Source organism: Carassius gibelio, chromosome B4 (genome assembly GCF_023724105.1).
Source record: "Carassius gibelio isolate Cgi1373 ecotype wild population from Czech Republic chromosome B4, carGib1.2-hapl.c, whole genome shotgun sequence".
Lineage (NCBI taxonomy): Eukaryota > Metazoa > Chordata > Actinopteri > Cypriniformes > Cyprinidae > Carassius > Carassius gibelio.
Genome location: NC_068399.1, coordinates 9,952,861 through 9,979,736, shown reverse-complemented (window position 1 = coordinate 9,979,736; position 26,876 = coordinate 9,952,861). Strand labels below are relative to the sequence as shown.

At 36.6% G+C, this 26,876-nt stretch overlaps 1 protein-coding gene across 1 annotated transcript in view; it reads right to left on the bottom strand.

The window, feature by feature from the left end:
• The window catches only part of LOC127956388 (copine-8), a 112,393-nt gene that overhangs the window by 43,669 nt on the left and 41,848 nt on the right, over positions 1-26,876 (bottom strand). Inside the window, exons 3-7 of the mRNA XM_052554238.1 lie at positions 24,474-24,520; positions 23,560-23,663; positions 14,233-14,272; positions 9,033-9,109; positions 511-574 (exon numbers count right to left, since the gene is read on the bottom strand). Of these exons, the coding sequence (XP_052410198.1) occupies positions 511-574; positions 9,033-9,109; positions 14,233-14,272; positions 23,560-23,663; positions 24,474-24,520 (332 nt within the window). The remainder of the gene's footprint in view (positions 1-510; positions 575-9,032; positions 9,110-14,232; positions 14,273-23,559; positions 23,664-24,473; positions 24,521-26,876) is intronic.

Sequence of the window (26,876 nt, the reverse complement as noted above, 5' to 3'; positions counted from 1 at the left end):
TAATGGTTTCATATTAGCATGTTGCTAAGCTAATAACTCAATGCTTTACTACAAAAATGTCATTACCAAAAAACAAAATCAGTAATGGAAGCACACGAGAGAATGGGCTCTCAATAGAGTTTTGACTTTAGCATGTTGCTAAGCTAACAATGTGATGCTCTACTACACAAATTTCATCTGAAAAAAATAAATAATAAAATTTACTAAATCAATGAGGGAAATGTAAAGGAGACTTGGCTCATAATTGATTTTAACTTGCGTTAGCAAATTGCTAAGTTAACAGTGTGACACTCTACACAAACATACAAATTTCCTTAAAAATCAACAGCACATAAATATTGGGTATTGTTTTTGATTATGTTTATCTTTGTTTATATTTCTGTACTAAAGACATACAAGTCTATATATTGTCCATAGGCAACTGGAAGTGAGTGGACAAGCTTGGATGGGCATAAGCAAGCATGGGGCACAAATAAGACCTTAATTTACATGAACAATAATAGCTCTTACCCTGCAGTTGCTAAGCTCCTCGGCCTTCACAATAATCGTCCCACATTTCTTCCCTGGAATCCCCCTGTGAATTACAAAATAAGAGTATTCAGGTCATAAATGTGTCTCTTGGACAATACTATTGTACAGAACTGACATGAAATATTAAATTTTTCTACATCAAACAATTCAAATATACCAAGCTTGATATGAAAGATCTTGGCCTATTTGATGTCAAAAAAAAGGAAAGACTATCCCTTCTTCCGTAGAGTTACAATGTTTCCCAGCAGTATGCTGGTGCTTGTGATCATGCTCTCCGATGGATACTTCTGCTCTTGGTAATATAATGAATTGACTCTTTCAAAGACAGTTCAGTGGCTGAAGTCTTGATTAAGGTTTATGAATGCCCTCTCATGTGTACAGAGTTTAAGTGAATGTAATTGGACTGGGGCTATGCCATTGTGCTCTGGGTGGAACCGATCTGTCATACAGCAGAGTGAACATTGCTTTAGTTACTTTTTTAGAACTGGGCTCGATCTATGAGCCTGTCAAACCTCAAAATGGACAAAATAATTAAAGTGTTTTGCTAAATTTGCATTCTTTGTCATGCTTTTCCAGGATTACACTGCAGCTTCTTTCAGTTTTGGTGAAGGATGAAGGATCTCCCAATTGCATATTTCTGTAAATTGGCAGGCAAAATGTTTCTGTAGACTTCTGAGTTCATTTTTCTGCTTCCATCATGTGTTACATCATCATTTAAGATTAATGAGCCTTTCCCAGGAGAAGCGTTGCAAGCCCAAACCATAACATAACCTCCACTGTGTTCCAGATGAGCTTGTATGTTTGGGATCATGAGCAGATCCTTTTCCAAACTTTAGCCTTTCCATATCTTTGGGAAAGATTAATCTTTTTGTCTCATCAGTCCATACACTTTGTCCCAGAATTTTCGAGCCTCATCTCCTATTCTTCTTGCATGTTCTGGTGTACCCTCTATACTTTTGCTCATGAAGTCTTCTGCGAACGGTAGATTGAAACCCAAATCTGAAACTGAGCGCAGACATTCAGTGCTATAAATTGTATGAATAGTCAATGAAATAGGACACACCAGGGCAACAAAACACACCTGTCAGTCAAATGTTCCAATAGTTTTGGTCACATGAGCAAGTCACATGTTCCAATATTTTTGGTCACATGAGCAATGGGTGGTGCTATCCTCTCTAAGTTGTGTTTATCACATCCAGATGAAAATACCTGTAAATAAAAGCTGAAATGTTGATCTCTTGTCTCATATTCATCTTTTGATGTCCAACAGCAAAAATAAAGAAATAGAACACACTGTTCCAATACTTTTGGAGGGAGTATATATATATATATATATATATATATATATATAAATATATATATATATATATATATATATATATATATATATATATATATATATATATAAATTCCGCCAATATCAGTATTGTTTCTGTTCGGTATTGAAAAGTCAATATTTAATTATACGCAACATGTGAGAGTTTTTAGGGCATGTTTTCTAAAAATTTTTCCAAACCGCGACAAGCACCAGTCTCCCTTTTGCAGAATGCGATGTAACCGCTCAACCAATCACAGCGCACCATTCCACGCACTGTAAACAGTAACAACCAATCACAGCACATCATTCCACACACTATAGATGGTAATGGCGGTGCTTTGAAAACACTCTTAGTTTTACTCTTCTCTATTTGTACTTTGTGATCAACTAACAAGGGCTGCACGTTTAATTGCATGTGACTGTCATTCGCATCTCGTCAATAAAGCCGGTTCGGTGATCAATAGTATCGGTAAATCTCTATCACTTGCTTTTAGATGGAGTGACATTTAATGCACAGAGCCATAGATCACTGACAAGCTGCACTATATCACGTTCCTTAGATGAAACGCATTTGATTATTTGATTATGAACGCAATATTGCATAGCTTGTCAGTGTTAGTGTTTTAATTGATGCCATTTATGTTTTTGTTAATACAGCAAATAGCACTAGTCAACTAAACTAATGTAACATGGCAAAGATGAATGCACTTTTGGAAGTTGAATGTAAGGGAAATGTCATTTTGGAATTTCTGTGGTCTAATGTGATATTGTGTTCATTTTCATGTTCATGATGAAATGTTATTTTATTGCTGTAATTAATTTAAAGCATTAACAAGATTACCCGTTGAATTCATTTTGGAAGTGGTGACTGATGGATGTATTTTTAGTCCAGTGCCTGTATATAAGTATTGATTATGATATAATATAATTAGTATTGACCAAGTTCAGAGGCTGTCATATATGGATCAAATTATGTTGTGTATTTTCATCGGTTTCAATATGAAAAATAACTTTCATTATAACATTTCCTTAGAATAAGTAATAAATGTACAACAAGTTTTCATATGTGCTCTATCAATACTTCCAGTATATATTACTGTAAGAGAGAGGTTCAGCACAAGACTACTCCATTAACATTTTATACGTTTCTTAGTTTGCGGTTATTAGCGATCAGCTGAAGGGTAACAAACTTTCCGAGTGATGAGAAAATTTTTAAAAGGCAACTATGATATAGCAAATATGCAAACTGCTTCGTTCATCATAAGGTGTAAGACAGCTGCTAGACAGAAATACAGTTTTTTTGCTGTACAGAGCTGTGAAACATTACAGCACCCATAAGTTGACCCAACAAATGGAAGGCATGAAGTGTGAGAAACCCTATAGTCACCATGACAACCCCAATCTGTCCAACCTGAGGGACCCAGCCGAGATATCTAATAAATAGGACTAAGATGTCTTCTCATACATATTTCAGGGGAGTCATTCCGATTTTTCTGTATTCCAAGAGGAACATTATAATGAAATTGGTTGTGTAGAATAAATAGATGTAAGAGCTTATTCTTTTGTAATTCTACACTGACTACGAATTCAGCTGCCGATTTATTGATGCAGTTTAATTGTATATTTCTATACTGTACATCTAGAATTTCTAACCACGGGTAAGTATATTATACAAACTACTAAGGTTCCAGATTTTTTATTTTATTTTATTTTTTAGATTTTTACAACCTTTGGGTTATGAGTCCGACTCTCTCTCTCTCTCTCTCTCTCTCTCTATATATATATATATATATATATATAGATATATATATATCTATATATACATATATAGCAGCAAATTAGCAGTTTATTGAGGCAAAAGTCGTAGTTAATGGTTTGTTAATAGAGAGAACTAGACCTAAAATAAAGAGTGACCAAAAAATAAATTCTGATTTGGTGTCTTAAAATGCCTTAGACACAAACAGTTGGGAAACAAAGATGCGTGATAAACTATGTGACAAATAACATTGTTTTAATATTACATTTTCAAGTCTCATCCAAGAACATCCAGGATGCTTCAGAACAGACTTTCTGTATCAAACACAAGAAATGCCTCCATTCTACCTTTTTGTTTTTGACATTTAATTCCTCCTGTAAGTCCCAATCAAGATGCATGCATTTGCAATCAGCATCTTGAGTGCGCAAGGTAATTAAGTACTGGCGACACAGCGGTGAAATGGATGTTTTTTGTTTTTTTTTGGTCTGCGCGTGTGTAATTATCTCCCCTCGGTCGACAGAGACCTGAATGAAATAAGTATAATTACAAGCAAATGGTGAAGTGTCACTTCTTTTTTTCTTAATGTTTTTTTTATAGAAACGCATTTAAGAAATGGACCTTCATTTTTCATATTCTCAGAAAGAAACGATATGATAGTCAAATGGTCATTATTCGCATTGATTTATCTCGTTACTCAAACTATGATTCTCTCCAGAGCTTCTTGGCACCATCGCTGTGTGCCACACACATTTGTGTCACATTTCCAGTGACTGTTGTCTGTCCACACTGAAAACAAAATCACGGCCAATAAGAACATATTTGATGTTTAGAGCGCAACCACCTCCTTTTTTAATGTTGTTTTTTTTTTTTACATTCGATTTCTTCATATTTAAGAATGAAGAGAGGTAAGTCATGGATCAAACCAGCTCTGAGAGGAACCATGACACTATGAACTAGATAAAAGACTGAGCGAATAAACTTTTAGGGGGCGATATAACAGTGTCGCCATATTTTCCTCAGCACATATCTTACAATACGGTTTTATCCTGAAGTTAGAAAGTATTTCCATTTTGCAAAAAGGCATGTCCAGACCGCAAGTGAGCATTCATTCGATTTCACAGACTTCATTGAAAAAGCGGCTGCACTTAAATCTATGTTTTGCTAAAAGAAAATTGGATCCAAAAGTGGAAGAACTTCAAACCACTACCCTATAAAGATACCAATCAAAGTGTATTGCAGCTGTTTGTGGTGTAACTCTCCATATGAAGCAAAGTGAGTCTAAAAATCATGACGCTCTTTAACATGTTATATGCTTAATTGCTTTCAACAGCATTTTTACTGATATCATAACTTTCATGGAAAGCCTTCACATTGAGTTGCTGGGTGGCATGGTCCATTGGGCTTTAATGAGTGCACTTCAGCACGGGTGCTGAGGTAAGAGCACTTGAGTTCAGCGGTGGAGAGATCTCATTGTTATTAATGACACAGAAGCATTTTCAGCTTCATCCATTCCAACTGATCCGTCTGTCGTTTTTCCCTAACAGTGCAATCTCATGTGATAGAAGCAATATCGACATAAGTGAGATCACTCATATCTCCTATATCACGACAGACATGCATGTATTGCTCTCTAAAAACACTTGCCTCCCACACACAGGGACATACAGAAGTGCTAATGTATTATACTCTTTTAGATTGATCTCCAAAGTCATTCAACAGACTATTCAAGCAGACATTAGGAATAGAATAGTGCATCTTACAAGACACAAACCAAGCACTCCACTAACCCCGCTCGAAATAGCATCATTTTTTCCCTTCATGCAGCGTCTCCCAAACACGATTGGCAGGGTGATTGAACTGTGTAATTAGCTGTAATTAACAGTCATCAGGGTTGTTAAAGGTCCCCCCCCGTCAGGCCTCAGACACAGGTGTGGGGTTTCGCCATGATTTATTGCCTCCAAAACAGCTTTTGTAACCCTTGTCATTATATTACAGTTATCCATATATAAACCAAGCTTGCTAAGAGACTGTCACGGTTACTATAGCTACTACAAAACCCTAACTGTAAAAGTGAGGTCACATTAGCAAAATATTTGCTAAATTTCACAGTCTATTGCTACAGCTCATGCATAAGTCACTTTCGAACCAAGCAGAATTTAGTAAGACAACGTGTAAACTTGAACACGGAAATGTGAAATCTGAAAGGGGAAATCTTTCGCCCTCGCGTGAAATTCATCACTCACATATATTCCTGTTGAAATGAATGGCTACTGGTGGAAATTCACTGAAACAAAAAACTGTAAATATAAACACCCAATAATTCTAACGAAACATATCAGAAACTGTGTGGTTTGCAAAGGTAAGTGAATTTTAATAGAATTTTCATTTTTTGGTGAACGGTATCGTTTAATCGAATCCACATTCTGACACAAATCTGTTAAATTATGTTTAAAAAAATTATATTAACAATACAAATAATAGCAATGTTATTAATGGAACTTATAATTTAACACAACGAAATCTATCAATTACAGTTTATCAAATAACTAATATTAATTTAAATTCATTCACAAGTATCCATTATCCAAATTGCTTGTTAAATACATTTATATTAATTTAAATATTTAATCATATAATGTTTTTTATATATACATAGTGTATTACATTGCCATTTAATATTCATAATACCTTTTGTAAATTGTTTGCCTGCCACAGCAGTGTGTGAGACGTCTAAAGTAACACTTTGACAAACGTTTTACATAATGTTCTCTAAATAGACAGCTTTTCCATTTACATATTCCTCTCAAGTCACACATATTATTAGTGGCAAGTCTAACCAAAGCTACAAGTACTCCAAACAGCAGGGATGGCTGTTTGTGGCTCAGTGGTAGAGCATTGCATTAGCAGCACAAACGTTTGTGGGTTCAATTTCCAGGGAACACACATTCTGGTAAAAAAAAAAAAAAAAAAGTGTAGCCTGAATGCACTGTAAGTCGCTTTGGATAAAAACGTCTGTTAAATGCATAAATGTAAATGGATGGACAAACCACAAATCACCTTGTTCTTCATTTTCTTGAACAGAAGCAGTGGTCTGTCTTTAGCTGGATGTAATGAGCGTGCTGGCATTCGGTTCTGCTTTGCTAATGGAGCAACAGTGCAGGGTCCCCCAAACGCAGCGAGATATTGAACTCCCACTGGCAATCTAATGAGTCTGCTTTGATATCCGAAGCACAGAGACATGTATGGGAGGCAGGCGTTTACCTCCCTTCATGAGGAAGCACTGAGGTACAATAAAGTATACTAAGAAAGTAGCGTGAGAAAAATCAGGTGCTGAGTGACAATACAACCTCGATGGGAAGGATACAGGAAGCTCAAAGGTTTGCTTGTGTAGATGAGGTGGAGTAAAGACTTTAATGAGCAGAGTCAGACTAAAGAGCAGCAATAGAGAGCAGCAGCTCATTAGTCGATGTGAACTTTATACCCTGAACTAAACACACAAACTTCTTTAAGTGTCACAGTTTGCTCAGCTATAATCCCCTGATGATTTCCCAGCATTCCTTTCATTATATACATACTGCAAAGGAACATTTTGTACTGTGTTTTATTGCAATGCACAAAGCATGGCAACATTATTTATTTCACAAAATAACCAACTGGACGTTAACAAGTCAGATTTCAGAATTGGACATACAACTGAGGATGTGCTACTGTCAGTCACTGAAGCCTTGCGGATTGCAAAAGCTGATTCCAAATCATCATTCTGCTGAATCTACCTGTCACTTTTGACAATGTGAATCATCAGATCCTCCTGTCCACGCTTTCATCACTGGGCATCACTTTGCTGGTTTGAATCCTATCTAGCAGGAAGGTCTTTTAGGGGAGGTATCCAAGCACATCAACTGGTCACTGGGTTCCTCAGAGATCAGTTCTTGGACCCCTCCTCTTCTCCCTATACACTATATCACTGGGACCCATCATACTGGCACATGGCTTCTCCTTCCATTGCTATGTTGATGACACACAGCTCTATTTTTCATTTCAACCAGAGGATCCAACGGTAGCTGCATGGATCTCAGGCTGCCTGGCGAACATCTTGGTACGGATGAAGCAACATCACCTACAGTTCATCCTGATGAAGACTAAGCCTTTTGTCTTCCCTGTCATTCCAAATCTACAAACTAGGTTAATCAACAATTACCCCATTTTTCGTCATTTCTAGGCTGGACTACTCCAGTGCTCTTCTGGCTGGACTTTCATCATGCGCAATCAAACTCCAAAAAATTATTCAGAATGCAACAGCAAAACTGTTCTTTAGCAAGCCCAAAAGGGCCCATTTCACACCTTTCTTTCTCTCCCTGCACTGGCAACTGGTTGCGGCTCGCATCAAGATCAAGATATTAATGCTTGCTTATAGAACAGCCTCTGGATCAGCATCATCGTATGTCCATTCAGTATTACATATCTACATCACCTCCAGAAGCCTGAGATCTACAAGTGAGCACTGCCTTGGGGTACCACCAGAGAGAGGCACAAAATCACTTTCCAGAACATTTTCTTTCACTGTTCCTGGCTGGTGGAATGACCTTCATTCCCCCATACTGAATGCTGAATCCCTGACAATTTTCAAGTGACAGCTAAAAAAATCATCTATTTCGTCAACATCTGACTGCAAAAAAAAAAAACAAAAAAAAAAATTGCTTTCTCTTTACTTAATCCCCCGCATGGCTTGTACTAATCTGAACAATGTCTGACACTTTTTTTATTATGAGTATTTCCTTTGTTTATTTGCCTTTTTATGATGAATCACTTATTGTATTCCTCAAATGTAAGTATCTTAGGATAAAATTATCTGCTTAATGAATACATGTAAATGTGAATTCTAACTGTATTTTAACTTAAGATTTAACTGCATCAAATATCAAACTGTTTTCAGATTAGCTAATAATGCAAGTTTCTTAATAAACACTTTTCTGTTTTTTTTTTTAAACATGAAATAAAATATTTAAAAACATTTACATAATAATCAGTTCTTGAACAACACATTCTCAAAACAAAATGTTTAATGACAAACAAAAATGTTTCGTTTGTCATTAAACAGTTACAAATTTATTAGAATTCCTTATCATTTTCTACCAAACTGGCAGACCATTGGCAAAGTTGCTAGATGATAAATGAGAATGGGTTCTTTCACAGTGATTCTCAACTCCCATTCTGGGTCCCATAGGCAGTTCTGCACACTCTGTGAAGTTCATAGTGTTCTCTCATAGCAAGCTGATTATCTGAATCAGGTGTGTTAAAAAAGGAAGACATTAAAAATGTGCAGAGGAGTGTGTCCCCAGAACTAGAGTTGAAAAGCAATGATCTGTCACACTGGAAGGATGCAAGCTTTATAAATGGAGAAAAGAAGCCAAATAGAGGAGTTCTTACCCAAGAGCCTTCTCCATACGACCACCCAATGATCCCACCACCTCTCCCAACGTACAACAGGCCTGGCCAAGGAAATCCTGCAATGAGAGAGAACATTGAAGTGGACTGGCTGGCATTTTTCAACATGGCAAGACGAAAGGTCAGTATTTCAAGTTGTCTATTTATAGTATATCTGAGATTTCTTCAACTTTATCTGTAATCACTGGGTAAGAGCAAAAATAAGCTTTGATTTATCAACTACAGTGCACAATATGGACACAATTATGTTGTCACCAAAACCCCACAGCTCTGTATGATTGTTCAGCTTTTCATTTCAAAATCATAGACATTCATTATAAGTTGGCCCTCCCTATATGGGAAACTTTACAGTAGGTGTTGGAACATGACTGTGGGGATTTGGTCCATTGCGATGGGGTCTGACTCGCAGTCAGTGTTCCAATGCATTCCTAAGGTGGTCAGTGGAACTCAGGTTTGGGATTGGTTCAAGCCAGTTTAAATTATTTTACAGTAGACGCAGTAAATCCTTTCTTTTTGGACCTTGCCCTCCAAGGCACTGCTATGCTGAAGCAGAAAATAGCCCTCCCAGACCATTGTCACAGTTGGAAACACATAGTTCTCTACGTAGCATTAAGATTTATTTTTGCCAAACCCATTAAATGAATTGTATGTTTTTTTTTGTTGGTGATTTTGACTTTGGAGGCTTCTTCTGAGTGGAATTCACAGTTTCTTCCCTCAGGCAATCCATCTCATGAACACTTGACAATAACTGTGGAACACACAACACTATTTATACACTCATACTTATTTATATGACACACACACTTAGTCTACACTTCAAATTTGCACATAATTTACCTGTACATACAAAACTGTCTATTGGAATATACCTGCACATACAGTTGTAAATTTGTACATTGTTATTCCTTATGCACTTTTTTATTTTTTTTATTTGTGGTTTTGTTCTGTCGCTGTCAATCTGTTGCACTGTGGAAGCTACTGTAATGAAAACAAATTCTAGAATTGTAGTGGAGAAGGCGCGCTCAACTTCCACATCATTTAATAATAAAGTAATAAATGTATCCAGAAATAAAAGAGAAAAAAACACACTCTCAAGAAATCCTTTTATAAATTTTTTCATACCATGTCTTACACAGACGCGTTTCGACCTAAGCCATCATCAGTGTGTGATCATTCTTGAGAGTGCGTTTTTTTTCTCTCTTTTATTTATGAAAACAAATTCCTCATATGTGTAAACCTACCTGGCAATAAAGCTAATATCTCTGTGGTAATTACAGTCTATAGCCATCAAAATGTACCATTATAATGATTTTACAATTAATATTTTAAGTTTAAAAAGCAAAATAAAATTGCTTTAAAGGTTTGAATATATCAAGAAGAGAAGGGGGGCAATCACTGAACCCTGAGGCACCCCAGGGATTACTTCATGTAATTCTGCGTTTTCCCCTTCAGCAACCTTGAAGCATCTCCCTATGACTCAATCCAAAGAAGTGCACTTCCTGTGATGCCAAGTTGATAGTGTGGACAAAAAAATAATAATTTTAAGGGCAACAGGTCTAGCTACGTTATTTACTTTTAATAAATAAATATTTATTACAAATTAACTAAACTGATTGGGCTATTTCCAGCCTGAATGGTGTGAAAAAGTATAGTGCCATGTTTGACATTTATGTTGCATTAGTTCTCACATGTCTTGTAATCAAATGTGACGAAGCAATTTTGGATATGAGAATGTAAATGAGATTTGAGTGATATGGCAGAGGGGAAGAATGTCAGTGTTTTCAGAAGGTTTTGAATACAGTGAATGAGTGCAATATTTTTTTACGATACTTTTCTGCTTTTTTCTCTTTTTGATCTATATTATTTTGTCATATGTAAAAGAGCAACGTGATTGTTTCTTGGAGAAATAAATAAAATATTCTTGGAGAAATAAATAAAATATTTTTCGGGGTGAACTTTTTTTCCTCCTCCAATGTGACTGTCACTAATTTAGACACTAGTTTTTGTTCTTTGAGTCCATCCTCAGTAATTTATGAGACGCTTCATTTTCACTGACAGACAATCCCATGAGCACTAAACTCTCAACTTGTATTAATAAAGAGGAATATGAATGATCTATCTTTATTATTGTCTTCAACTCTATGAAGCCCTCCTTCTCTTCATCTTTCTTTCTCCATCTATCTCTCACTGTTTCTTTCTTGGTCTCTCTATGCATGGTGTTCTCCCTGCTGCCTCTTCTTTTAATTTTCACCTGAGAACATAGTCGCTCTTTGCCTTTCAACACATCCTATAATGGTTTTATGCACAATTCTCTTTGGGAGTGGACAAGCAGTGTTTGTCTTTCCAAGTCAGGGGGGAAGAGAGATACAGCATATTGATTTCTAAGTGACTTAGGGAGGGAGTAAAGCACCAGGAGGCACTGTGTCTGATTTGTTAGATAATTTTGAGGTTGTATATGGGATGGATCCTGCATGCTCACTGGAGTCACTGAGGGTGTTTTCAATTACTCTTGTGAATGATGTGTGGAGAGATCAGTTTATCTGTCTCTTTACAGCTAGTGTGTCAACATGATCACATCAGGAAACAATAGCAGTACAAATGCTTGCGAATGCTGTTTGGGATATGGCAGATTTACAGTGAAGTGTGTGGCTGGTTTAGATCAATGGTGGTTTAATACATGCCATGATGTGTTTGAATAAACAGTTCCACTTTGCCACATTGATGGATCCCGACAGTCTCCTGTGCTACAAATGCTGAATTATCTAACATTAAATTACCTCAGTTTTACTACTGCTGGACTTTTGTTGGTTTGCATTGTAAATGCCTATAAGTTACCAAAAATTCTAAACTCATAAAAATAAAGGTTCCACTTAACCCTCTGCAGGAAGCTTGATTGACAGGTGATCTGACCAATCATGTTTGTTGCCAAATCCACCATTTTAACCGATAAACAAACCAGACAGGAAAGTAGAATAACAAAGATGGAGTTAAACGTGAAAAATGGCGTGTATTGACATCTTTCCGCGGTTTAAATAAAATACTTTCTATTGTTCATTCATGTTTATTTCATGCTTTAACAAGCAAATATGAAAAGATGATTAGTTCATGTGTCGCTTGAACTAAGGCACTAGAGTGATACATCATGATACAACACATTAAACAGCAACAAAATGGTATTTATTGTTTTGAAATTCCTCATTTAAAGGATGGTGTCCAGAAGATCAATACACTAATCTACAAAAAAAAAAAAAAAAGAATATTTTAATCTACAAGAATGAAGGAGAAATCACTTTATAAGTAGAGGATTCATAGCCTTGTAATACCAAACTCTGCTACTTTGCTTTGCTTGGTAGATTGGCCAAACGTTTTCTTCCTCATGGTGGGGGGTGGGGTGTTGTAACAGTTGTTAAATTAAACGCTTCCCAAAACCTGTTGCGAGTAGGGCCACAACATCACCTCCATTCAAATTGTAAAACAAACACTCTGAGAATAGCATCCCATGTCTCTATGTCCGCTGTTGTTTTCGATTTCCCTATCCTAAACTACGATCTTACATTCATCGCTTAGAGTCTACGTCACGGCTCTCGGCCCACTCTCTGTTCCTTGATTGGCCGGCTGTTTTGAGGCTGGAGGAAAACTGGGAGATAGGGCGCTATCTCAGACTGAGTACAGAAGCTAAATGAAATTGAGCGGAAGTACGACATCTGACGTAGTCATGCTAGAGGGTTGTTGGAAGTTTCTTCAAAGAGCTTAAGAAGCTCTTTATTTTTAAGAGTGTAGCTCTTAATAAATACATTTCAATGAATGAAGCTGATTGCGATGAAGAAGAATGTTTTGTAGTTCCTGCCTATGGAAATGTAATAACATCTGTTGATAGCAAGCTAACCTTAACATTGGCTGGCTGGATAGATGAATATATGGATAGATGGGTTAAATAATTGATTTACTGACTGATTGATATTGGGAGGATAATGGATGGATCAACTGATTGATTGACAAAGTTGATGCTGATTGATTGATTGACTGATTTAAAAACAGTTGTTTTTCTCCATATAGTTCATGGGCATGGGGTATGGATGAATGGATGAAAGGATGGATGGACTGACTCTTAATGTCAGGCATGGTGCAGGTATTTTTGGTTGATTGGTTGTTTGATTGGAGCATGAAAGAAATAAAGACATAGAATAATTACAGCCACATTCCATGACAAGCAAAGATGGGACCACTGTAGTGAATTTGCATCTTTTGCTAAAAACCCATCATCAGTGTGTAAAATGACACCTCAGGGACCCACTTGAGCACCAAAACACAGCTTCAATCATGCCATCGTCTCTGTGAGAGCTTCTCTAAATCACACATCTCTATTAACCCACATTTGCCTCTTTGTTCTCATATACACAGACCTGCTGATTACAAGCACTATAAGATGGTTTTACTGCGGGACGAGTGTGTATGATGGCATGATAGTCTAGAGGTGGTCAACAGGGTAAGCACGTATAGCAGTGGTTCTCAAACTTTTTTTTCACTGGGCCGCATTATGGTCCAAGTGCAAATCTAACGGGCTGCATGCATATCATTTACATTTATGTCACCAATACAAACCAACCAGATTTATAATATTATAGCTTAAATATTATGATATCTAATTGATTACATTCATTTAAATAAATAATTATGCTAACCATTATTAAAACACCTGATGTTGTCGGGAGCTGACCAATTTTGTGAAATTCTGTTCGAAAGGAGTAATTGCGCAATGAAGTTGCAATTGTAATTTGCAGTCTGTAAGACGCGCAACACTGCGGAAAATGTACGTTCACAACGTAGCCTATGTTGATCCAAATATGGAAAGCACTTTCAAATTAAATAATCTGAGGTTCTCTCCAGATGTCACGCAGAGACGGCGATCAAATCGAAAGTTGACGCCAGAAGTCCAGCACTCTACTATCTTCACCGCGGATACTGTGACTATTCTTGTTTGTATGTGTTACGAACTAATGGCTGCTGATGACTCTTTTTATTTAATTCTGCAAAGTGCACGCTTGTAAGTGTTTGTTAAATGCGTAACATTAATTATGTGGGTACAAGTCTGTACATACTTAATGTAAAAAAATTTATACGGGTTGATAACCACTGCTTTATAGAGTCTATAATGGAGCATGGAGCAATTTCTGAGACTTACATGTTTTGAAAGGTTGGAGCTCTTGGAATCGACATCATACCTGAAAAACAAAAGAGAAGGACATATTGAGAAGGGACACACAACCAAGAATATCCAGTTTTTCATTTGTATATACATCATTTTTGCATTTATTGCTTATATCATATCAAATTACCAGCTGGTCCCGAATGCCTTGATGAATGTAGTTTTAGCTGAGTCCTAATCTCTTTGTCATAACTGGGGCAGCCAAATCATATATAAACCCAGCTGTGCGATAAGCATAATAACTAACTCTCCTTTTCAAATTTGGCAAATTTCAAAACCAATTCTTGATATTCTCTTTCATATAACCTGCACTAGGTTATATGTGTCTGGGCGTTTTAAATGTATGAATGAGGTGAATATGTTACATAAGTCCCTAAGTCCCAAAAGGGACCGTGATGTTCTATTCAGCTATACGTCTTCACATTCATAAATACTGCATGACCCCAGAGTGTAACAAAAACATACATTGACTCTGACTTTACCCTGGCACGCACGCACGCACACACACACACACACGCACACACACACACACACACAAACACAAACAAGCCTGCTTTCAAACTCAAATACACAGAAGTGCACACAGCCAGACCTGATGAAATTGAGATTTGCTCTTTCTCTAGGGAACAAGTTTACACCCTTGGGGGAGCTACTGGAAAGTGGGAAACTCATCAGGAATGAGGGGTTTTGGCAGAGGTGCAAACTTGTTGACTTTAATGAAGTATTGGCATTTAGTTTTTACTTTAATTTATTTAGCTGTGTCTCTGTACTTATTAAACAAGACTCTTCAGCATGGTATTCTACAGAAAAAAAAGTTTTTGGTTTCAAAACATTTGATCAAAATGGACCAACAACATATTAATATACATACAGAATGTAATAAATCTGAAATGGCTTGTTGGTGAGGAAAAGACAAACTAATAAGATATAAACTAATAAGACACATACCACACAACAACTTACAAAGCATTTTTAGTGCACTCTGAAATACACTAAGGGCAGGAGCATTGGAGCTGCAACAGAAAAGGCCTGATCACTTTTGCATTTCAAGCAAAGAAACAACAAGGTGTAATTCATCAATTGAACACAGATACCTATTAGATTGATACAGACTGATTAAATAATAAAAAAACAAACATTATCTGGCGCAAAGCCATGCAAAACTTTAAAGACATAATAGCAATACTTTGTAAAGAATTCTGTATCGTACAGGTACCAGTGAAGATTGATAAGCACAGGAATAATGTGCTCTTTTATCTTCAAGACAGTTCTGGACCCAGAAATAATTATCTGGAGTGGCATCTGGACTTAAAGTGAAGCACTTAAGGACATGCTTCTTTTGCATGTTTCAGTATGTTTGAGGTAATTGTCCTGTGGGCAGATGAACTGAACTCTTAAGCCCCATCCTCTTGCATACATGCATTAGGTCTTTGTCTCAGGAGAATCCTGTATTTAGCACTATGTATTTTTTTCCTTCTTTCCTGGAGTTTTCCCTAGACCCTGCCACAGAGGTCCATCCCAAAGTGTGAAGCTGCCACCATCCTTGTCCACTCAAGCGTAATATTCTTCTCCGTTTGATATACTGTGTTAGGAATATGCCAAACTGAGGCCTGAAAGCTCTTCAAATAATAAATACACTTTTATCTCAGAAACTTCTCCATTACTAAGGCTCTCATAAGCCTTTGGGCAATGTGTAGTGCCCAAAATATGTCAAACACAAGCAGCAGATGTTTAAAGTGCCTTGTTTTTATTTGTATCAAATTAAATCTGGTTTATACCTTGACCTTAAGTACATCTTATGTTCAATTGGTCTATATTGTATTAATTCTTCATTCTAGACATACAGTTAGGGTGGATGTCCAGTTTTTCACATCATGTTCTCAAAATTCAATCTCTCTATACCTATAGATATATCTCAGATTATTGCTATGATTCCATGATTCATTTATTTACACTTGGTTTGATCTTCAGAATTCTGAGTACTTTACTTGCATGGTCTATTGTATTCTCAGAAATGGCTGGAAATGCTTCCAGACAGAGGTCCAATTGTTCATACAAATGGAGTCAAATCAAGCAGTTACGTGACTCAGAGAAGAAGGGTTATTTTATACCCAATCATCTACAGTATGTTTGTTAAAGTAAAGTGATGAATGGTTATTATGTTCTGTTTTTTTTTTTCTCAAATGAGTGCATGATTTTTATATCATTTATTTACTCCCCATAATTGAATCACTCACTAACTGTGCTTGGAAATTTCCATCTCAGACTTTCCAAACTGACATTAAAAGGGCTCCTTGTTCCCAGAAGTCAAGTGCGAAAGTCAGTTAGCAAACTGCAAATAAAAATCATGTCTTTTTTTCCCAAATGGGAAATGGTTTGCCACACTGACTACCAGAACCATGTTTAGATTTTAGTACAAATTTACTTTGTCATAACTGAAAATAGTTTTAAGATTTTGTTGACCGATCCAACCCTAGATTCAATATTAGATATAACACAACTAATTAATTCTGCTATAAGGACAACACAAACAACCACTCTTGCTCTCCTTCCCTGAGAAGCAAGTGCCAGAGAAGACATGATGTGTGCATATGTAGAGACGCTCGACATAGCCATCACAGCGCATTGTAACGGGGTCTACTCAACAGACCCTGAAGGCAACGACACACACAGCTTCCCATTTACACACTCTGACTAAACCACATTATGCTTCTCGCTCCCATTACTATTTATAGCAACACATGCTGATGCTGATGGGAATCTGTCATTCTATCGCACACAAACACGCAGGCAGAATTCAAATGAGCAGCACTGAAACGTAACACATTTAACATAAACTGCTTCGCTAATGCTAGCGTTTGCTCAGATGAAGTGAGATCAAAATACAGAGCTACAGGTTGGCTGCTTTGTGGTATTGTCTATAGGGGGGAAAATTAATAAAAAAATAATAAAAAATTAAGTGGTGCTGCCTGTAGAGAACTTGTTTTGATGTTGTGATGCTAAGGTTTTAGCGATGGTTTTCAGGTTGTTGCTAAGTGGTTACTAGGCTGTTCTGAATTATTTTTAACTTGTTGCTTTGCCCATGGTTTCTTGTGTATTGCTAATTGGGTATTCCTTTCTCATAGGATTGTTACAAGCTCTTGGTGCAAAACTTTTTAAAATTAAAACAAATACAGATTTGTGGCCCTGTAATATGTCGTGACAGATCACTGTAGTGCCTCAGTTCAAGTGAGCATCCCTTCCTTTTTACTAGTTATAGTACAAAATAAACACAAATGAACATCAGAAGGTAACTTGCTCAAAAGGTGGAAAGATCTCAATACACACCATTTTTCAAGTTCAATTCCACCAGTGTTAATCTACCCCCGTCTGGTTTCTTTGTTTCTCAGATTCTGCATTATGATTGTTCAGTTCAATCAAACTCCCTGTGAAGAGTCAATTACTATGGTGTAAATAGGTCAGTGATGGACAAATCCAGTCCTAGTTCCATAGCTGATCTAACTTACCTGCTTGTAATTTTTCAACCAATCTTAAAGACACATGGGGTCTATTCCACTTAGCTTTTAGACACACAGTCACAAACCTCCCTAAACACTTCCCGAAGGGAATCCTCACTGCCATTTTTGAAGTGTGTTTTGTCAAGTGATCAAATAATGTTTATATGGACAAACCTTCAACCTTTTGTGAGTCTATTTCATACAGTATATGTACACTTCATCCCGCTTCGTATACCACAATGGAACACGATTGTAACTTCATCACAGATTGCACAGCCATGTTAGATTTTTCAGGTGTGTTTGATGGGATATAGGTAAACTCTGCAGGACTATGACCCTCCAGGACCAGAGTTGCTAATCCCTGTTATAGATGGAAGATAGTGTTCTGGATGGCTGCTAGAGAGTTCTTGATCATACTAAGGCAGGGTTCCTCAAATCTTGGCCTTAAGGATCACTAGGAAATCACAGGACGGTAATCTTCATCCGGGTTTGAGCTAAGGCATTGCTGTGCAGTTGCTAGTGAGTGCTGGTTGGTTGCTGAAGCATTACCAGATTTTGGTTTTAGGGGTCTTTGGTAAGGCGTTTCTAGATGGTTAAAGATCAGGGGACAGGGGAATTTTGCTCCTGGAGGGCCACAATCTTGCAGAGTTCAGCTCCAACCCCAATTAAACAAACCTGACCTCGGTTCAATGTCTCTTCTGAAGGAAAGTGCTTTTTACAGTATAGTGTTCCCGTCACTATACTGGGGTATTAGGACCCACACAGACCACAGGGTGAGCACGCCCTGCTGGCCTCACGAACACCTCTTCCAACAGCAACCTAGTTTTCCCAGGAGGTCTCCCATCCAGGTACTGACCAGGCTCAACCCTGCTTAGCATCAGAAGGAACCAGTCTTTGGCTACAGGGTGATATCTAGGTTCATCTTAAATGAACCTAGCAGCAGTCAGGTGGTACAGCTGTCACTGGTCTAAGTTGTAACTCTCAGAAAATTCAGAGTATACAAGTTGTAATGACGAGTTCTGAAGCACGTGAGGGCTTCGGCATTGAAAGTGTTGCCATAGAAAAACATAATTCAGCTCCAAGTAGAATGGAATGTGTTGCGATCACAGAATTATGGTAATCACGACATGGTGCGAACACAGTTTAAGCATATCAGAAACTTGCTGAGGCAAGTCGGAGCTAAACTCAGTGGCAGTGGCCATCCAGGAGTAGGACGGGTAATGGATATTAGTAACGGTGATGCTTGCACAGGAACGCTTGCAATGAAGAGTAGTAACAGACAGAGGTTGTTTTCATAATCAGTGATGGGAGACTTTGAGCTGGGCTTTAATTAGATTATGGTCTTATGAGGGGAGTTCACACTTGTCTGTTTCTCATTACGAAAGAAGAACAACATCATTAAAGCACAGACAACATGAATCATTCTCTTCTGCCCTGTCACAGTGCAACGTAGAGATAAAGACATAATGAGAGAGAGAACAAGATAAGAGGACAAGAAAAGCAACAGATATTGAAGGATGCAAATATACCTGAAATATATCTAGGGTTACATATAGCACAACCTCATATATATCCATTTATTGTCTCTGTGCCTTTTCCATTAGTTTGTAGGGCTCAGTCCCCCTTGTTGTCATGGTGACGTGCCATGTCATCCTCATCAGCGGTGCTTTGGTTTCACTATCGTCTTGGAGGCACTGCCCACACGACCTTGTGACCCATCTCATGTCTGCCGCAGATTTACAGACCCAGTATGACAGGCTGTCAAGCGGGGACACCGATCCACAGAGACAACGCACAAACTTCTGCCTACAGACATACACACTCATGCTGAAGACTAGAGACACACAACAATTCCTCACACACATTTGGGCCAACAGATATAGAATGACTCATATATGTTCTGAATGCACACCCGTAAATTCCTAAATATACATACACAAAGACATTTAGACCGACACAAAATAATAATAAATATTAGCACACACACACAAACATTCACAAATGAACAAGCATCTGAATGAATATAATATTTGTTGCAAAGATTCAAGATTTGGACACACATCAACATTTTTATGTGATTTTCTTTTTTTTTTTCATTCCCTGGGAATTTTTTTTATCATACTTTGGGATGCAGCAATGCAGATTTAAAACTATTTAAAAAATGTTTGTGCATTAAAAATGTTAATTGAAATTAAGCTAAACAACTTATGAAATTTGCATGAGGTTAGAAAGATGCCTGGCAAATAACTAAAATAAAATAAGTTGAAGTACTAAAACTACTAAAACTACAATAATAAAAATACAAGAACATAACACAATAATAAAAAATAAAACTACAAGTAAAATGAAAATATACTGAAAATGAAAAAATTGCGCACTTTTTCATTTAAGAATACTGCAATATGAAAAAAAGTGCAATAACATTTTGTTTACACTTTAAACAAATAAGGTGCTTTTTTTTTACCTTTTATTCCTTTTACCTAGCCTAGTAACAGTTAAAATATTTATTGTAAATCTGAACTGAAACATTAATGTCATCAAATTAAATATAAAACCAAAGCTATCTGTCAATGCCAGGGCATTAATGTTTTTATAGAAAATATTCTATAGTTTGTTATGGAAAAAACAAGTTGTGTTCAGAGTCCAGAACTTCAATCATAACATTATATAACAGGCACCTTCCTATTAGAGACCTGCACGATCGCGGGACCCACCACAGCAAAGTGTGGGGCGGGACAACACTTGATGTGCTAGTGCGGGTGTGGGCGGGTAGAGACTCATGTGTGTGAGATACAGGAGAATAAGGAACTTCTGATACATGCAGCACGATTGCATGAACATTATTGCATGAGAGGCAAAAAGTGATAGATCTGTAAAGCAATATATTGTGAGAGGGCCGTGTTTTACTGCATTCCAAGTGACTCAAAATAATAAAGTTAACCAAACAATGGGTCTCATTCACTAATTTTTGCGTACAATTTTCTTATTTATACGCACATTTGAACTTCTCACGAGAACTTTCCGCCTAATTCACAACACGTGCGTACGCACATGAGCTTGTTCTTAAACTCGTTCTTCTGTTAGTTAATTTGGAGTCTTCTAAATGAGCGCCCGCGTGCACGAGGTTAGTAATTAGCATAATTCACGACCAAACCAGCTCCATATAAGGGCTTTCCACAACGATCATTGTTTCGAGGAGGCACTTGTACAGAGAAAGACAATTATGGCACCAAAACAAAAGACAAAGGTGGAAGCCAGGAAAAATTATTTGTTATTTAAAAGTGTATCCACTGGCATAACGGGCACAGGTAAAAAGGAAGCATGGGTTATATAACACAGGCTTGGAGATAAGGTGGTGAGAGTGGTTGGTGATGTGGCTTAGGTGTGGTTCCAGTGAGTTGCATAAATCAATGAGGACTTCTCTGGGCAACCTAAAGCGACTGAACAGCCATTCGTCACTCTCCGCGAACATATCTGTGCGCTCTCTAAAGACGCACTCTCTCCTTAGAGCATGCGCCGCGATGTCTTCAAGCAGTACCAAGTGTGCCATGCCTCTAAACACAAGATGAGACACATTAATCACCGTTTATATAAGGATAGATCAGGTGATTATTGTTTGGACCTCTAATATTATATATATATATATATATATATATATATATATATATATATATATATATATATATATATATATAATTATTTGTACATAATTATTTGTACATAATTATTGCGTACGTATAAGTTGTTCTTGAATCTTTTCGTACATTTAGAATAAATTTTAGTACGAAAGTTTTTGATGAATCATGATTTATTCGTGAAAACGTCCGTACGCACATTTCACGCAAAAATACGTGCCTACGCATATTTAGTGAATGAGACCCAATGTACTCAACTATGGTTATCGAGAGTGCTTCTCTGCTGTCTTCACGTGATATCGGTAACTTCCTAGTTCTTACGTATGAAGTCGTGATTACGAGCTTGTTGCATTCTTTTTTGCCAAAAATAACAGTGAACAGTTGTTTGTGAATGTTAATGCTTAGCCTAAATAATTTCATCAGGAACGTTCATGTGAGTGCTCCTGCAGTCTTAGGCCCATCCCAAATGCTCTAATTGGTTGATACGCATGATGACGCCCGACCCAAGCCAGAACTGATCAACATCTCACCCCTCTTGTCACCCATGGCTTGTCTGTGTGTATTCAGATCCAATGAGCCACAGGCTTTCATAATAATAATAATAATTTAAAAAGCACTGCGTTAATGCACAATAAAATAATTGTCTGCAATAATAACACGTCAAATTGCTCAGCCGTTTATAATGTATAGAATGTAAAATCAGGATTCATTTTGGAACTGGGTTAAGACTACTTTAAGAAGAGTTATTAAATTAAAAATGTTCATGGTTTGAAGATAACCTGAATATCAACCGATAACCAAGATGGTATTACATTGTGCATTACATAGTCTCTTGAAAAGTTGGCCCTAAATACTAAACATTAAAATCCATATTTACACAATAATAGAATGTCAGTTTTTCCTGTAACTACACTGTAAGGGCCACATCATAGAGCAGGGCTATTCAAATCTTGCCCTGGAGGGCCAGTGCACTGCAGAGTTTAGCTCCAACCCTGATCAAACCCACCTATCTGTGACTTTCTAATGATCTAAAAGACACTGATTCTCAGGCTCAGGTGTGTTTGAATAGCCCTGCCATAGAGTGTTGCCCACACAATATGTGTGATTCGCGAGAAGTGGTTTTGGTTGTGACACCTGCTTATAAAAGCACACAAAACATAGGGTGACAGTTACATTATGGCTGGGTTTACAGTAGCTGACACATCTGTTGTTGAAGCGTGACTCCAGTGTTTGATGTACAAAGAAGTTGTGCCTATTAATAACCTTACTATTCAAGTTCTTATCAAAGTTGCTTTCATATTTACACCAATAAGGACGAAGTTTTAATGTGGGTTAAATGAATATTTATGTCACCCAATAACTGAATTTGCACCAAACTTTCTTTAAAAATTAAAAACTTTCAAACTAATTAGGGCATTGAAGGTGTGGGCTGCTGAAAACTTCTGAAAACTGAAAACAGTGTAAATACACAAAAAAATGAAACAAATGAGCAAACTTCAGTTTTAGTCCATGTACTCAACCACAATTTATTCTTAATCTTGAATATATGTGAATTACTGTATATTTAATTGCATTACACATACCACCTGCCCAAATTGTATACAACCTGCCAAAAATAGTGCATATAAAAAAAAGAAAAATTCCAATATTTAAACCATAATACCAGAATTGTCGATAACATATTAATGAAATAAAGGCACTTGTGTATACTTAGAATAAGTACACTTCTGAACAGTGTCAAAATGTCAAATTAGTTTTACTTTAAATTAAATATATGTATTTAATTCATTATTTTTTAAAGTCTACTGTTTTCATAATACACTTTTTTTTTTAAGTACTCTAAAATGTACTTATTTTTTTACAAGGGCTAATAAAATGAATGGATAAACGCATCTGCCGAATGAATGTAAACAACTAATCAACAAACCTGCACAACCTTTACACTTTCACTCTTTTCTTATTCAAACATAGGCACAGTGAAAAACTAATATACTGTATGTCAATACGCGATATCAAGAATAAGAAGTCTTTTCTTTTATTAATAAGTACAGTTTCTTATACATAAAAGAGTCAAAACTCTGTGGACCCCGAGCAGTTACAGTGTAAAAGTGGTGAAACTGAAAGCTTGTGTAAATGTAGCTGAAGGTACAGGAATATCTATTGGTACTCACAGATCAAACTTTAAGTTCTGTCTTTCTTCAAAGAAGTAGTCCAATATAAATTTCCGCACAAAATCCGGGTTCAAAGTGTTATCAATAACCTCCGTCCGCCCAAACTGAAAGAAAAAAAGCTCAGCTGAAGTTATTCACATCAACATTTTACCATTGAAATTAAATCTAGAGATGAAAACACAATAAAGTGGTCTGTTCAAGATATTTCTTAAGAACAGTTTTTTCTTCAGAGAAATACATGAATAAAAATGCAGGGTTTTCTCAGTCTTAGAAAGAATGAATATATATCAATTTTAAAAGTATGATTTCTAAATCTGAAAAAATTTAAAACGCCATTTATAATGAACGACTGATCCTATACATATACTTTGAACCAGTTCTAATTTATGTCATAAATCTAAATTTGATGAGTCCTTTTTTATGTTCTAAGTGTGAATGCAAGTCCCTCTTTACTGTGCACACCTCCCACATTCCTGCTTCCTTCAACATCTTTAATATGGAGGTCAAAGAGGCGTATGACAGTGTTGAGAGGTGCGTTGAAGCCTTGATGCGATGTGAAGGGGACTTAACGTTTTAATGAGCCGACTTGAAAAGCTTGATACGAGCGTGGGTGAGAAAGTTATTACATTCCCTGTGTGGCTTATCATATTTCACCAGCTAGTGATTGAAGTTATTAAATACATGGCCCTCTTAATGGTGCTTTAGAGAGCATGATATTTCCTCTGATTAGCTCGGAAGGCAAAAAATATGAACAACTGATAGAGACAGAAAAAAATAAGAGCGACAAAAATAATTGACATTACTATTCTGAGAATGTTCCAAGCCCATATTTACATGTATGAATATTTATGAGACCAAGGGTCTGCCGGGCCCTTCAAGGGGTCGACACGCCTGGGCCAGATTGTTCCGCTTACCTCTCGCCACTCTTTGTTGCCAATGCCTTGGGTGTACAGCACACAGACTGTGGAGAGCAAAGAGAAAGAGAGCCTGTGTTACACAAAGGCGGAGAATTTTTTTCTTTTAAATGCCAGAAGACCCGTGACACTCTTAACTCAGACGCACTTTGTGTAGGGTGCAATCTTGAGGTCTACTCTACAGTGTTTGCAGAGAAACAGCTTAGACACTGGATGAGTTACAAAGCTGGTGTAAACCAGCCAGTATCCAAACCTCTATTCATTTCGGTCACAAAAACAGATATTTCTGAATAACATGAGGGTGAGTAAATGATGACAGAAGTTTCATTTATGGGTGAACTATTCCTTTTAATATGGCAATATCTTGATGTGCCACCTAACCGATGATAGATGGATTGATAAATAAATGTAATCTTTTTTACTCCCTTAATATTTCTTTCTTCCAATAAACACTAAAGGAGTTATTTAGCTAAATGATCATGCTGTTCTTTTCCATTCAATGAAAGTAGATGGTACCAGGGGTTGTCAAACTCCAAAAGGCTCAAAACAATAGTTATAAAACATCATACAAATAATCTGTATGAACAGAATTCAAATCTTGAATTTTTCAATTGAACTTTCAAATCGTCCAAAGGCTTAAGATTAATTTATGTGAGGGAAAATTTTAAAGTTGCAATACATTGAAAATAGGAAAATTAGACTTTCTGCTATAAATAGGAAAAATACACCAAAACAAAATCATTTTAGGTGAACTTTCTCTGTAATTTATGCCATTTCCAATATTGCCTTTCATGCAGTGTGTAAAGTAGCTGTATGTGAAGTGCACAAAAAATAAAGTAACTCGGGGGGTTCAACGCGTGATTCACAAAACGCTTGCAGTTTTCAAAATCACAACCTGTAAGTATGATAGATAATAGATATTTTCTATAGAGCATTCAAAATACATACAGAACTACTGAAATAGGCATATCGTTTCTGAAACGCGCTGTATGCCATAGACCAGTCACTACAGACTAGGCCGTCTGATCTGACCAATCAGAGCAGAGCAGGCTCACAGAAAGGAGGGGTTTAGAGAGACTGAATCTTTGAACTGCTTTGAACGAATCGTTTGAGAAAGTATTTTTGACCTTGCATGCATTTAATCCCATTGTAAGACACTCCCTAAACAATATTAAGAACCATAAAAATGGTATAATAGGGGCACTTTAAAAGACACTATAAATTAGGATGGTGCCAATATAATGTAAATATATCATGATCCTTATTCTCATGATATTGCATTGCTAGTTTTGATGTTTGTTTCAACTTTTTTATTATTTATTTATTCATGTGTGCGTAATTTTTTCAGTTAAAAAAATTATATGGCACTAATTAATAATAGTGTGAATTTTTCGTACAGGAAAACTTCTCACGCAGACACATTTCTTAACCTTGTTCTTATGTTAATGAATTTGGAGTATTATAAATCAGTGACCGCATGCTTCAGGCACAAGCACTTCGGAGCCCAAGCTTTAATGAACCCTTTCCTACTCTTTTGGTGTGTGTGTAAAGGCCTACATAATGACTAATGTTGGGAATCGTTCGAAATTTTCCAGTTCCACCTAACGGTTCCGATTCCGGTTCCATTAAAATCATTAAACAACTATTTACAAAAAAGATGGCAAGGAAAAATGCACAATACTCAACTACTCAATGCTCAATACTGTTTATTACTTACTGTCAATTTAATTTAAAGGTTGGCAATGTCAAATTTCAACATTTATTACATTATACACATTTTCAGGTTGAGATTCCGGTTCCATTTAAATGAACTATTTTTGTTTTTTAATATTTTACCTTCATTGACTGTAGTGTTGCTGGAAGATATTAAGTATTGTTGAGTAATGCTAGTCCATCAATCATCATAGGCTTCAAAGTTTATGTTTTTTACACGATCAATAACATTTTGCTTTAAGTTCATAACAATAGCAATCTATTTATTTAGTGGTCCAAGCTGAAGTCAGTATGTATATTAATGACAATATGGGACAAATACAGGGTCGTAGCTGGGGTTTGCAGGTTGTACCTATGGGCCCTGTTTGAAATTGTGTAAATAGCACAAATGAACAAATGTAACCAAGAGAAACATTTTTCAAGGTTGTAGGTGTCCAGATACAGAAACTGAATAATCAAAAATAAATAGCATTGCATAGTCTTCAGTGTAAAAATTAAACATTATTTAAGATTAATTCTTGTTAAAACTACAAAGTAATTCAGTAAAGAGCAGTAAATGATTTTCTCCGATTTAATTTACTGGATTAACATTAAGGACACTGACAGCAGCTAGTAAATTAGGCGTGGCCACTTTAAGAGATAATACATCCAATAAGACAGACATCAGATTTTTTTCTCAACTGTTTACTT